Source organism: Schistocerca gregaria, chromosome 1 (genome assembly GCF_023897955.1).
Source record: "Schistocerca gregaria isolate iqSchGreg1 chromosome 1, iqSchGreg1.2, whole genome shotgun sequence".
Taxonomy (NCBI): domain Eukaryota; kingdom Metazoa; phylum Arthropoda; class Insecta; order Orthoptera; family Acrididae; genus Schistocerca; species Schistocerca gregaria.
Window position 1 is genome coordinate 65,817,493 of NC_064920.1, and position 14,733 is coordinate 65,832,225.

Genomic DNA, 14,733 nt, shown 5'->3' on the forward strand with positions numbered 1-14,733 from the left:
CTGACCTGACCTGACCTGACCTGACCTGACCTGACCTGACCTGACCTGACCTGACCTGACCTGACCTGACCTGACCTGACCTGACCTGACCTGACCTGACCTGACCTGACCTGACCTGACCTGACCTGACCTGACCTGACCTGACCTGACCTGACCTGACCTGACCTGACCTGACCTGACCTGACCTGACCTGACCTGACCTGACCTGACCTGACCTGACCTGACCTGACCTGACCTGACCTGTCAATTTATGCTAGACATTCTGCAATGGTTTTTGGATGCTTGCAAACCAAGAGTGGTGAAAAGCGGTCCATGATAAAATATTGTATCAACACAAGAGATTATACACCAATTAACGAGTGCTTGTGTAGTGTGTTGCCAGCTGACCAAAGGATAATCCACACAGAAATGGAGTGATGCTGCAAGATGACATCGCTGAACCATCGAAGTGTCCTCGGTCCTCTCCGTTGGTCCTCGTGAAGGACAGCACATGGTTTTCCTGTGTCTACTACTGATGACTAAGTAAAATCACAAAGAAAGGTGTCTGTCTATTGCTGTGTACTGAGGACACCCTGGACTGCTTGAAAGCAGCAAAGTATATCTCAACTATGGACATGTAGGCAGGCTACAGGCAATCTGAGGCTGATAAGGCACACAGGGAAATGACTGCCTTCATATCTCCTATCATCATCTAAGTTCAAGTTTATGTCATTTGGACTATGTAACACTCCAGCCACCTATGAACGTATGACGCACAACATGCTTCAACATCTCAATGAGCATCTTTTAAGAGATCTGAAGAACATCTAAGCTGACTGACAACCATGTTGAAATGCATTCAGACATGAAGTCTCACAGAAGTCTGAAAAAGTGCCTCATCATTTCCTAAGAAATAAATAAAAATCTTTGGCATCTAATGAATGGCAATGGAGTCCATCTCCGTTGATAGAAATTAAGACTACTTACACATTTTCTGACTCCTTGGCACTTTTGTCACATGATAATTTTTCTCAGAATGTGCTCATACAACAGGCAATTCGTAAAGGATTTTTGTACCAAGGCAGATGCCTTGCAAGGACTACTGCAAGGAAATATCAAATTTTCCTGAAATGAAACACAAGAAAGATCTTTCCTTGTTCTTAAAGAGGTGCTAACATCTCCAGTTCTAGCATTGTGGGATAAGAATGCTGACACACAACTTCACACTGATGCAAACAGTTTTGGGATATGGGAAGTTAACATAAATTCAGGAAGGTGCTGAAAAAGCGGTAACTTATGCTTCCGGAGTACTCTCCAAATCTGAGAAGAACTACCGTACACCTAAGAAAAAGTGCCTAGCAGTTATTTGGGCCATCAAGTTTCCACCATACTTTGACAGACCACCATTCCCTGGTATGCTGCCTGACTGGCCTGAAGGACCTGTCGTGTCAACTGGCGAGATGAGCACTGAGGTTTGAAGAGTCCGAAGCAGACACGAGAATGCCAACTGCCTTTCGTGGAATCCTTTGACAGAACACAGCACTGTTGACTAAATCTCAGTCACACTGAATTAAAGGACGCCATTGCTGAACAGAGGGAAGATCCAGCACTGCTGAAAACCATAATAGCCTAGGAGGAGGAGAAACCGACCACAGGAGCATTCCAGTCAATTAACAGAGCAATTTATAATAGGAACTATGACCCAATGGGGAGAAATGGTTGTTTGTAACTCCATCCCATCCACAGCCAGCTATCCTGAAGTACAGGGTGGTTATAATTAAACTTTTGCTACTTGAGGGGGCCCCTATGAAAAATGAGTGATTGTAGAATACTTATATTTTGTGGAAACATTTTTAAGGGCATGTAGAAGAGAAGTAACTGTTGGAAGAAACACATTTTTATTTTCATGAGAGGGTAGCGTTTGTTAAATGTGTACCATGTTTTCATTCCAGCTTACAAAACATTTCTCAATGTGATGACCACCTGCATCCATAACAGCCTGCAAGTTTGTACTGATATCATTTCAAAATTGTTGACACCACTTTTCAAATGGTGGACCATGGAATGTTCAGCTGTTGTGCACAGATTATGCACTGCTTGAACATCAAACACTGTATCCAGCATTCTAATCTGTAGCAACAGCAACTTCACCAATTTGTGGCCCAATTGGCTGCTGACCACTCCTGTGATCAATTCCCAAATTGTCACTTAATCTGAACATCCGAATTATGTTCTTCAGCCCTGGTGGGGAAACAGGACCTCTCCCTTAATGAAATGATACTCTAAATGAGTGGCAGCACTATTCCCAGTGTTTTGATAAAATACCTTTATGAATAAAGCCTCACTCGTCTTGTCCACACTCATCTTGACTTTCTGCAACTGTAATGCACACTGATACTTGGGTTTCGACCCTACATCACCATACCATATCGGTGCCTAACACAATGTAATGACGCCAAAACTTCTAATGACGCAATCTTGCAGCACACAGTCTGAACATCATTCCTATAAAATTCAGTATCCATATGGTAAATAGTTTTTCCATCTACATTGGCTCAAGTAGCGAAATTTGATTATGACTACCCTGTATTTCCTTGACCCTCCAACAACTAGTCACCTTGGATTTGTGGAGTCTCTTGACGGAATCAGACACAGGTCTCACTGGTCAACTCTACTGATCCAGTAGACACTGAGAGTCACCCTGAGGAACGTCAACGATACAAGCAAGTGCTTCAATTACCTCTGCAGTAGCGTCACTCCACCAAGTTGGTATCAACCTCCTGGGAAGGTTTCCAAAGTTGAAAAATGGGAATCTATGGATAACAGTGTGCAATATTTCACCTGCTATGCTGTTACCAAAACTGGGCGGACTGTTTAAGATCTGGCAAATTGAAAGTTTCTTGTAGAAGACGTCATTCTGAGGGAAGGAGCACTGCATGTGATGATCCATGATTGTGGAAAAGTTTTGCACTCTGCCCATAGTGACATTCACATACAATTCAGCAATGCTTGACACTACAGGCTTCACAGTTTTCCTTCTGCTGCATGGTCATGAGGCCTATATGACAAGGGCACACTGTCTCCATTTCAACTGCATGATATCCATCATGGCTGTGAAACACCTCATCACCAGCACCAAAGAAGCAAGGCAGCTGGATCACAGTGCTGCAGAAAAAGATCGAGAACACTACAATGCCAAGCACTGACCAGTGAAATACAGTGCAGGAGACTGTTTGGATCTTTACAGCTGTGCAGAAAGAATGACTATCGGTAAAGTCAGTAAAACACAAATTTGGGCCGTATTGTATCCTTTGTCACTTGCCAGACATCACATATAAAGTCTAAAATTATGACCCTTTATTAAAAAGACACAAGCACACAGATATCACGATGTCCTCTGCACTACACTCTACTAAAGTTTAGAAGTAAAGACCAACATTTGGAGGTTGAAGAAAACTGATGACTCATTTTACGAGCAAGAAATTTTGATGCAAGTGGCTACCATTAAGACTCATCATAGCGAAGAGGATGGTTCTCTGTCCAGGATATCAGTTCAGCTCTGATTGCATGTTGGTGTCAGTAATCAATGTGCTTTCAGGTGCTAAGTGTTTTACTTCATTCAGCATACTGCCTACAGACATGCATTTTTCAGGGTCTCGATGTATCAATACTGTTTTATTCATATCTTTAACTGAACATTTTTGCACTTCCATCTTTCAACAAATATTTGAAGTATTTCTTTTATTACTCACAAGTTCTTTGCAGTTACTATCCTTGCACGTATATTTGTTGTCCGTCTTGTGTGACTGCCCCTTTCAGAGATGTCAATTCTGTAACTGAATTGCCTCCTTCGGTATTATCACAGTATCCTTATGTAATGGTATTCTTATCACCTTAGGGAACTTCAGATACATCATTATTCTACAGTACTTCAGAACAAATCCTTTGAACTTCAGTGTACTCTTCATATTTGCTAAATTGTGATCCAAGTCTAAATCTGCTTCTGGGCACACCTTACAATCAGTATCTGATCTCTGAATCAATCTGACCATAATACAACCCAGCTGAAATCTTCCAGAGTCTCTGAGCCTCTACCAAGTATACCACCAACTCTTGTGATTTTTGTACAGCACAATCACTAGCTGAAATTTATTGCAGAACTGAATTACTCTTACATCCTCTCATTCCTGCTACCGAGCCAATATTCTACAATAACTCTGTCTTTTATGCTTTCCCCTTCTACCGCATTCCAATCCAGCACTATTCACACACCAACCTAAACCTCCCATCTGCCATCAACATCCCAATCCCCTTCACAAATTCTACAAAGAGTCTCCATGCTGTGTACATCCTTAATGGCATATGTTCATGACTCAAGAGATCTACTGCTGCACAATTTCACTGTGATGTATATGTTCTATTGGTGATTATCTTCACATTGCCACTATTTCCCCCGAATACACGATTTTCACATACACAGTCATTTGTCACCCTGTAGTATAATTTAGTATCCAATATTCTGTAGATTGTTCACTCATTATAACACAGTTTGTCCATCAACAGGAAGTCCAGAATGTAATATAATATGTATGAGAGGCATTAGAAAAGTCAGTGCAAAAATGAAAACTACTTACGTGTTTGGGGTAAACCATTTTTATTTTTTGACATTAGACTCCTTTTAGACTTATACACTTTGTCCAACGCTGTTCTAATTTGTTGATCCCTTCAGAAGAATGGGAATTGTCCAAGTCCGCAAAATAGCTATTAGTTGCTGCAGTCACCTCCTCATTTGAATAAAATCTTTGTACCGCCAGCAATTTCTTCAAATTGGGGAACAAATAGTAGACCAAGGGAACCACGTCTGAAGAATAGGGGGGATGTGAAACAAGTTGGAATCCTATTTCCATTACTTTTGCGACCACAACTGCAGAGGTGTGTGCTGGTGCATTGCTGTGATGGAAAAGGACTTTTTTTGCAGTCCAATTGTCGGCATTTTTCTTGCAGCTCGGCTTTCAAACAGTCCAATTACGATGAATACTATTCACCTGTAATTGTTTTACCCTTTTCCAGATTGTTCAATGAGGATTATCCCTTGCGAATCCCAAAAGACAGTAACCATAGCCTTTCCGTCTAAAGAATGGTCTTTGCCTTGTTTGGTGCAGATTCTCCCTTCGTAACCCATTGCTTAGATTGTTCTTTGGTCTCAGGAGTACAGTAATGTATCTATGTTTCATCCACAGTGACGAAACAACACTAAAAGTGTTGCAGATTCTTCCTGTACTGCTGCAAACCACACTTGCAACCCTTCACACAATTCCATTTTTGGGAAAGCGCGAGCAATCGCGGAATAGGTTTCTCATGTCCATATGTTTATGCAAAATATTATGTGCCTGTTCATTCGAGATGCCCACAGCACTAGCAATCTCACGTACCCTAACTCTTCTGTCATCCATCACCATATCATGCATTTTATCAATTATTTCTGGAATCTTAACCTCCACAAGGCATCCAGAACGTTCAGCATCACTTGTGACCATATGGCCACTCCATAACTTTTGAAACCACTTATAAACCATTCTAATCGAAGGTGCAGAGTCACCATAATTTTTATCAAGCTCTTCTTTAGTCTCCTGAGGCGTTTTGCCTTACATAAAGTAATGTTTAATCGTCACAGGAAATTCTTTTTCATCCTTTTTTTGACAACCATTTGACTTCCTTGATTCACACAGATGCCAAACACAAAGAAATAGACCAATATGTCAAACTTGGTGAGTGTTCTTTCCAAAGATGCTACTAACTAAACATGACCTCGATACATGCTGGTGGTGCCATCTCTCGGACTTTGCACAGACTTTTCAAATGCCCATCATACATGAAATAGGAAAAATGCTTAGCAGAGGACAGGTACTTCGCTTTTGGATGAAGTCATCCTCCAGAGATAACACAAAAATGCACACCAGACAGTGACAGCAGTGTCAGGATACACACTGTGTGTTAACTACAAAGTGATATACACTGATCAAAAGAAAAATTCATTAGGGAAAACCATAAAATTACAAGGAAACAGAAAGTATTGTGAAGACACACGACAGTGGAAACACTAATCTTAGGTTTTGTAACTATTAATTCCCTCCTCAGGGAGGAAACTGGAATTGGAAACTTAAAAAGTGGTGGAAGGTCATCCAACTTCATGATGGGGAGGGGGGGCAGGGGACACGAAGATGGAGAAAAATGTGCTCAGCCTCCCCCTCCATCACACCAGGTGTGTGCCTCTCATCCTGAGGTCTGAGGACACGCCTACCCTTTCCAACCTCCTTTGTCTTTCCTCCCTAAGGCATAAACTAATAGATCTGAACATTAGGATTAGTGTTCTCATTTTTATGCGTTTGTAACAACAGTACTGGAATTTCTTCTCCTGAAGGTGATCACTACTCAACTGTTGTGTGTCTTTGTAATTTCGGATGTTAATATTTTGAGAAGCTCCTTAATTACCATTAATCAAAAACAAAGCAAGCCATTTGATCCATGCTATCGAAAGAGGTTTATTGCATATAAACTGCATTGACGGTTATATTTTTTAGACTGAGTATGTTTAATATTCAAAGTTGCCACAAGAAATGAAGAAGCTTTTATCTTTTATCAGCACGTTCATCTATCTACAAGGGTTTTTTTTAGGCTTTATAATACTAATTTCAAAAGCAAGTAAGTTAAAACTCATTTCTGAGGTGACGATGTCTGGTTTGTGGGGCAGTGAACTGTGTGGTTATCAGAGCCCATACAAAGTCTCCATCTTAACTCAGTTCAATATCGCCACTTTCATGAATGATTATTAAATGATGAAGACAACACAAACACCTAGTCCCCGGGTGAAGAAAATCCCCAACCTGGCCGAGAATGATTTCAGTGGTAGGCCTATTGCAATATGATACGTGTACTAACCCTGGCATTTGCTGGAATTTTTGCTCTAGCTGCTTTACGAGCTCTTCTTGCCATTGCATCTTCAGCTGTTGGTTCAGAATCTGAGGCATCATCTTCATTACTACTGAAGTCATCTTCCTCATCAGAAAAGTCTGCCACACCACGTTCTGGAATAAATTACACAATTTCACTTTTCTAATAATAATGTAATGTTGTGTTCAAAACCTTGAATTTTAAATTACATCAAAACAAAGACAAAATATCAATTCAGTGTTTTGTGGGTGATTTTTTATTGTTGTTGACTGTAAGATGTAACACCTATTTCATTTCATGAATAGTACACATATCAAAACGCACTTTTCAGCAAACGTTAGCGTATTGAAGGCTACGAACTATTTTGTTTGATTAATTTTTATAGTGCTGGTATTAGTAAGTTCTTTTCTCTAAATGGAACTGTTTACTTTTTATAACTACATTTGATAGCTCTTGAGAAGACAATTACAGTGGTATGGCATTTGTTGTTATTGGCGTTGAAACCTGTCATAAAAAATATAGAGAAATGCCTTAGAGTGTGACAACATGGTGACCAGAATTGGTATTAGCAGTGCAAACACCTCCAAGCTCTTGTTCTACATGACAGAATGTCAACACATCTGCCTGTTTACTTGTCTGCACTGCAGGATGCTCATTTGTGCTTCAAAATTCACTGCATGTGCACTCGTACATCAGTGAGGAGAAGTTGGATACAATACTTTTATATGTTGAATGTAAAACAAATGCTGTAAAAACAGTACAGTGGTATAAGGCTATCTATCTGTATCACCAATGTCTGTGCGTCAAGTAACTGCACAAATTATTAAGACCTTAGTATGGACAGGCTGCTTTAATGTCAAAAAGCGGGCAAGAAGGAAGACTGCAACTGACATAGGACATGAAGAAGCTGTTCTGGCTATGATGCTAATGAATCCGCACAGTGATACAAGACATATTGCCAAGGAATGTGGAATCAGCCAGTTGAGTGCCATTTCCATCCAGCATTGGCAGAATTGGCAGAATTTCCATCCCTATCATCTGTCACTACATCAGGCACTCAGCAAACCATAATTTTTGAATGTCATACAGAATTTTGTCAGTTTACACTTCAGCGACTGAGAGACTACCTTAAGTTTTTTTGACATGTGCCCTTTACCGATGAAGCAACATTTGCCATCCACGGTAACATAAATCTGGATAACATGCGCCACTGAGCAGCCGAAAATCCACACTGGCCTCATGAGGTGCAACATCAACAGCTGTGGAGCATAAGTGAATGGTGCAGCACCATAGGAAACTACACTGTGGGGCCTTACCCCACTTCTACATGGAGTTCTAAATGGACATTTGTATCCACACTTTCTGAACTTGATTCTGATGGTTCTTCTAGAAGAGGTACCACTGGATATTCGACAGTGCATGAGGCAGAGAGGGAGAGTACATATTATTTTGAATAGTGACCCATGTCTGAAAATTTACAGTTTTCGTTCTATATTTTTTTCAGTTCAGGTGTTTAACTCATCCACTTCTGCTTGAGGACTTGAATTAGGCGTGATGCAGTACAATTACTAGGTAACAACAGAACATCTGTTTGTCACTGAAGTGCATTTGTTCGTATTAATACCTAAACATTACAGTACTGGTACATCACCAGAGGCTTGATATGGGGACCACCAACATTGTTACAAATAACGTACCTACGAAGCATGTCTGGTACACCTTCTCCACCTCACTTCATGTCTCTTCAGTTTCTAGTGCTGTGGCCAGAATTTGTGCCATCACCTCTACCTCTGTCTCTACAGGAGTCTCGTAAATTATATTTTGCGTACAAGTAGTAGTCCATAGGAATCAAATCCGCTGACCACGGCAGCCACACAGTTGGACCACTCGTCCTATCAATCTTACACCATATCGACTGTTTAGATGTTTCTGAACTGTGCTTGAGAAGTGAGGTGATGCATCATCATGCGGAAAACACATTTCTTGATGGACATTCACTGGTACAGCTTCCAAGAATGGGTCCAACACGTTTTGCAGGAAGACCAATTACGCATGACCAATTAGCTCAAATGAAAAGAGGCATGGCCTAATCAGATGACCATCCAGCATACCTGCCCACACATTAATACTGAACCAATGCTGAAATCCACTAACATGTGTGGCACAAGGATTTTCATCCACCCAGGCATGGCTGTTTTGTGAATTCAGAACACAGTCACTAGTGAACATACATTCACCTGTGAACAGAACTCTATGCAGAAACAAGGGTGTGTCGATGCAGTGGAGCCAGGAACAACATGCAGTACACACCATATTGTGGAAAATTAGCTGGATCCACAGTGTGTACACTTTGTAAGTGGTACAGATATAATTTTTGCTCACATAGAAGGTACCAGATGATATTGTGACTAATACCCACTGCAAGCACAATTGTTCGAGTACTCATTGACCAGTTCCCTTCAATGCAGTGCTGTATATCTTCTTCAAATTCGGGTGTGTAGCATTGCCATGGAGCACCACAGTCCTGCATGTTTGTAGTGAAGGTACCTGTTCCTTGGAGTCGCTGCGTGGCTTGGGCAAAAATTTTGTGCGATGGCATACTATTGTATGGAAAATGTTCGTGATACAGCCGACTCCCAACTGTTCCGTTACCTCAAGTTTTGCCATACATAAGGAGCATATTCCAAAAAGGTGTACTGAACCCTATTTACTGTACAGGAGATGATAGTCATTGAATAGGCCTCACAGCAAGGCAGACATTAAGTAACATCAGGTGACCACCTGACGTAGTACATGTCATCCTGTATATCCTATTGCATACCAGGACAACCAACTCAGACTTTTCTCTTTCCTTCAGCAGACATGAATGTGTTACACATCTGAACTGAAACGCTATAGATCAGGAACTACATTTCCAGATATGGGTTGCTACTGATGAACACTAATATCAAATGGACAAAAAATGTACTGAAAATTGGAAGAGGCTCTTGCTGTAGGCATATGATTGGTAAGGCCCCTGACATGTGTACAGTAACACACATATTTTACTGCTGTGGCATTTTGATCTTAATTACACGATTTGATGATGGCAGTATCCAAAACATGTCACTAACAGCATAAATAAAGACATCGTGTTACATGATCAAGAGGGTATTATTTTAAAGGTTTCCCTTTTTTTTTAGTACACTAATATGTTATCTTATAATAAATCAGAAGTTTAAACTCGGTAAAAATAAAATAGTTGTCAAAATTACACGATTCTCCATGTATACCTGGTGCCTCTGCATGTTTAGCTGAATCCTCGTGGTCAACAGGTTGGCTGCAGACTGCTTGCACGGAAACACGTGCAACAATACTGCTGAGGACAGATTTGTCCTTACTTTCACTCACTAGATCGAGTTCCAGGTCCATTTGCCGTTGCAAAACCTATTGAATTGAAAGAACACAATGGGGCAATCGTCCTTTTAAGAAAGAAAAAAAAAACACTATGAAAATATTTAAAATATTTTAGTGCCTCAAAATGATCAGCTGTTTTTGTTTCGTTTTTCCTCTTCCAAAGTTCGAATGAGAAGACTATTACATACATATGTCACATAACGAAAATAATAATATTCCATTTCTTTCGGATGAAACACGGAATTCCTTCACTCTCAAATTGCACCACAAAAAATGTCATTACCCCAAACAAATTTTGCTATGTAACAAACCTTGAATAAAAGTTTCGGGATGTGAGATCTCATCTGTTAAGAAAACTTGCAGAAAATTAAGCAATGAGGAAACATTATGCAGTATTGTAGCTTATCGACACTGCCGGAGCTGACGCCTTGAAAATTCCTGCACGCGTCCACCAACAGGATGACCTGACGAATGAAGAACCTCCATGCCGCCGACCAATGAAAAACCCCCACTACGGTGTTATAAATGGCGGGCACCTACTTTTAGTTCGAGATTAGTTCATTGTTGCTACTTGATGGCGAACGTTACATCGAGCTGTTGATAGCAAGCTGTAACGGCAAACATTCAGGATACAGAAGTTCAGTGTACACCCGTGTCGGGTTTCCGCTTATAGCTAGAAACGGCTGCCACAAGTCGTCAATGGTGTTGCAGTGTTTCATCAACAAAATGAGTAAAATATCTTTACTTAAAGTGCACTTGTATCAAATAATCTTTTGCTTTGGTCCAGACTCCTACAGCGACAGATCCTTTTGGCCACTTTCCAGCCATTTATTACTAGCAATGAGGACATAACATTTGGTTCCTCAGAACATAGCGGTTGCAGACTCGCATTCTAACGTGCTTGTTAGTTTTGCACGTTAGCGAAATTGTATATGCATGCTGTCACTTTATGCTTATTAGAGGAAGTTCTGTAATGGTTCCAGAAACTTACATGAAAGTATTTTCGCCGTCCCTTTCTCCTAAGCAGAAATTATAAACCTTATGCAACAAACTAATCGACACACCTTTGCTGAAATACTAGTAATAAAATCCTTACATATTGTCAAACACGAAGTTAGAAAAGCCCCATACCAATTTATTTTTTCCTTGTTTTCTGTAGGTTAATGCCAAGATCCCTGCCCCCTCGTACACACACACACACACACACACACACACACACACACACACACACACACAATTCTTTGTCACTTCCTGCGTTACAGTTTTTTTTTTTTTTTTTTTTTTTAGGTGTATTCAACAGCTCTACTGCAACAATAGTGAACAGTGGTTTTGGTACCTGCGACATATTGATGATGCCCTCTGCTAGAGTTTTGTAGCCCAAGATGGTTCGGTTTTTGTAGCGTTTCCGCCGCTGCAGCATAACGTGCAATTTGTTCCCATCTTGCTTCAGGAAATGTGGGTACTGAAAAACAGAGTAATTTGCACATGAATATGTGGTCCAACAAGTCAGCTGGAAGCTACAAATATTAATCTTACACCTGTTTCAAAAGTGTATTTCTCTCATTTCTGTGTAAACAAAAAGGAGATAGTCAACTATTAAAACTTGATTAAATTTTTATATGTCGGTATCGCAATTCCAGGCACTGTAGGACAAAAAATCGGGAAGATAAAGACTCTCTTGGATAGGTCTTCAGTGGCTGTAAGACAGAAAGGGCATATTTGCGGAATAAGCGAGTATAAATACGAAAACATCCATATACGGCACAATAGCTTGGGAAACTGTGATATCTAGATTGCGCTATATGATGTGCTTTTGTTACGCAATCTGAGCACTGGACACGTTATCCAGTTAGCCTATTACAGTGACCATAGCAGACGTAATCTATTCAGCCAACGATGACGTTACTATTTCGTCGCGCGCGCACACACAAATTGCACCACACACAATGGCTTCATATATAATTTTGGTTCTGCTTTTTGACATCAGAGATGTGGTTAGACTGGGATGTAAGACATTTTAAATTGAGGCGAATGAAGCAATAACCTTGCTAATCTCGTTTGAGTGAAAAATACGGCTGTTTTATTCTGAATACGTCGTGGTCTCCGTATCGCGATTATCGAGGATATTGTACGACTTTGACGTAGAAAATCACAATTTACAGTTTATGCACTAGTTAATCACAAGATCTCCAGTGGTATGTCACATATAAAATGTTCTATTTTACACCCTATACTGACTACTGTACCGCTCAAAATGTTGGCGGAAACCACAAATTCGTACCAACTGCAATCGCAAATTCTAGGAGGGTAGTGATCTGCTCGGAACGAAGCAGTGAATTTTATATTCTTTGTTTTTACAAATACTTGGCTGTTATTCTACGAATAGGTCGCGGTTTCCAGGAGTGTGGTTAAAATGTTTTCGGCTATATTTTCCGAATATCTCGCGATTTCTGACTGTGCTGTTAGGCTGGGACGTATCAGCACAGCACTAATTGGCAGAAAAAGTCTGGCTGTGGTGACAGACTGATCTGTAGCGTAGACAGAAGTCTAGGTTAGATTGGAATACCACACATCGCTTGAGCTGGCGAAGCAAACAAATGTGGGGGGAAAAAAGCTGGTTGTGATGAACGACTGGTCCGTGACGTAGCCAGAGGTTTAGGTTAGGTTGGGATGCAACAGTCTGGTTGTGAGTTGAGGAAGTGAAATTTGGGACAAATAAAGACAACAAGGGCCGTTGTAGTGTACAAAACTGCCGTAGGCAGAAAGAAATATATTACATCTACTTTTTCTTTGTTGAAACAGCTAAACCATACCGGCCCAGTGGAATTGTAATGCAATAATTCTTTCGAACAATGCTAGCACGAGTAGCGACGGTTCGGTGCCTTTCTGGAAAAGAGGCGCTTTCGGTTTCCTCGATATCACACGTGTGCGACAGTATAGCTTTGCTTCGTACTGTGCATTTTGCACATTACATTGGAATATCTATTTTATTTGTGTTTCAGCCGGCCGCTGTGACCGAGCCGTTGTAGTCGCTTCAGTCCGGAACCGCGCTGTTGCTACGGTTGCAGGTTCGAATCCTGCCTCGGGCATGGATGTGCGTGATGTCCTTAGGTTAATTAGGTTTAAATAGTTCCAAGTCTAGGGGACTGATCACCTCAGATGTTAAGTCCCCTAGTGCTTAGAGCCATTTTAACCATTTACTTGTGTTCAATTCTTAAAATTTTTTCCTCGTTTGTGTTCGTGCATTGAAAATACGATGACACGATTGGCTGATTACATGATGAACAATGTGCTCACGTTCTGTGTTCTGACTGGCTGAGGAGATAACGTGTCCTGTGCCCAGGTTAACAGACAAAAGCACATCGTACAGCCACAGTCGCGACACTCGCTGATTTTTGTTATACACCGCGACAACAGCGCCCCAAGCGGTCGAGAAGCTACGCTGCTGAATTTGGTATTCAGTAAATGTGTTAGTATTGTTTATATTCATTTTTAACGTAGTTTTTACGAAAGGTAGCGTATGTAGCGCAATCAGTTGCAGTAATAATAGGAAGACGACACCACATTTGTTATTCTTCAGGTTTCCTAAGGGCCCTGAGAGTATGAAACATCACATTAGAGCGCTATTTATTTACGATTTTTTTCTAAACTTTATTGAATTACTGAATTTGTTTTTCTTTTTTAGGATGAAGAAATGGTTAATAAATAGTAGAAGACAGGACCTACTGCAAAAAGATGTCCTTTATTTGCACAATAATGTGAAGTTTTGTGCATTACATTTCGAGTAAAACCAGTTCATGAGCGCGAAAAGAAGACATTGGTATGGAATGCAATTCCTACGTTATTTGACGTGCCGAAAAAGCGACAACTAGCGTCGATGAAGAGAAAATTGTCATACAAACGTGGAGGTGTTACAGTCAAAACAATAAAACTGTCTTCGGACACAGAAGAAACAGCTACCACAGGTGTTCCTACACGAGAGACATACATAAAATCACTAACAACGGAATCTGCAACACAGACATCTTTTGAAGATGAAATGCTTACATTCCGTGAAATTATTCGCGTGATGGAAAATCGTGTGAAATGTAAAAACGTGCAAATCATTACACTTAGTACAAAATTACTACGTGAAAAGGAAAGTGCCCATCGTAAGAATAAGCTGCAACCGCAACGTCACAGGACACAAGTACAAAAGGACAAGCCCATTTTAAAAAGTACTGGTACCAAGTACTTAAAAAAGATGCTCTCGGTTTACTTATAAGTCAAATCAGTATACCATTGAATGGAAAACGTGGTGGGAGATGGAAAGATGAAACTAAATTATCTGCACTTAATTTGTTGTATTATAGCACTAAGGCATACAGTTTATCACACTGTTTTAGTCTTCCATCAGTACGTACCTTA

At 40.5% G+C, this 14,733-nt stretch overlaps 1 protein-coding gene across 5 annotated transcripts in view; it reads right to left on the reverse strand.

Annotated features, from left to right (window-relative positions):
- Window positions 1-14,733, reverse strand: part of LOC126329352 (phosphofurin acidic cluster sorting protein 2) — a 668,535-nt gene that overhangs the window by 164,629 nt on the left and 489,173 nt on the right. For all 5 annotated transcript variants that reach the window (XM_049996154.1, XM_049996187.1, XM_049996211.1 and 2 more), the window contains 3 exons: window positions 11,663-11,788; window positions 10,203-10,356; window positions 6,919-7,064 (listed from right to left, as the gene is read on the reverse strand). In XM_049996154.1, the coding sequence (XP_049852111.1) occupies window positions 6,919-7,064; window positions 10,203-10,356; window positions 11,663-11,788 (426 nt within the window). The remainder of the gene's footprint in view (window positions 1-6,918; window positions 7,065-10,202; window positions 10,357-11,662; window positions 11,789-14,733) is intronic.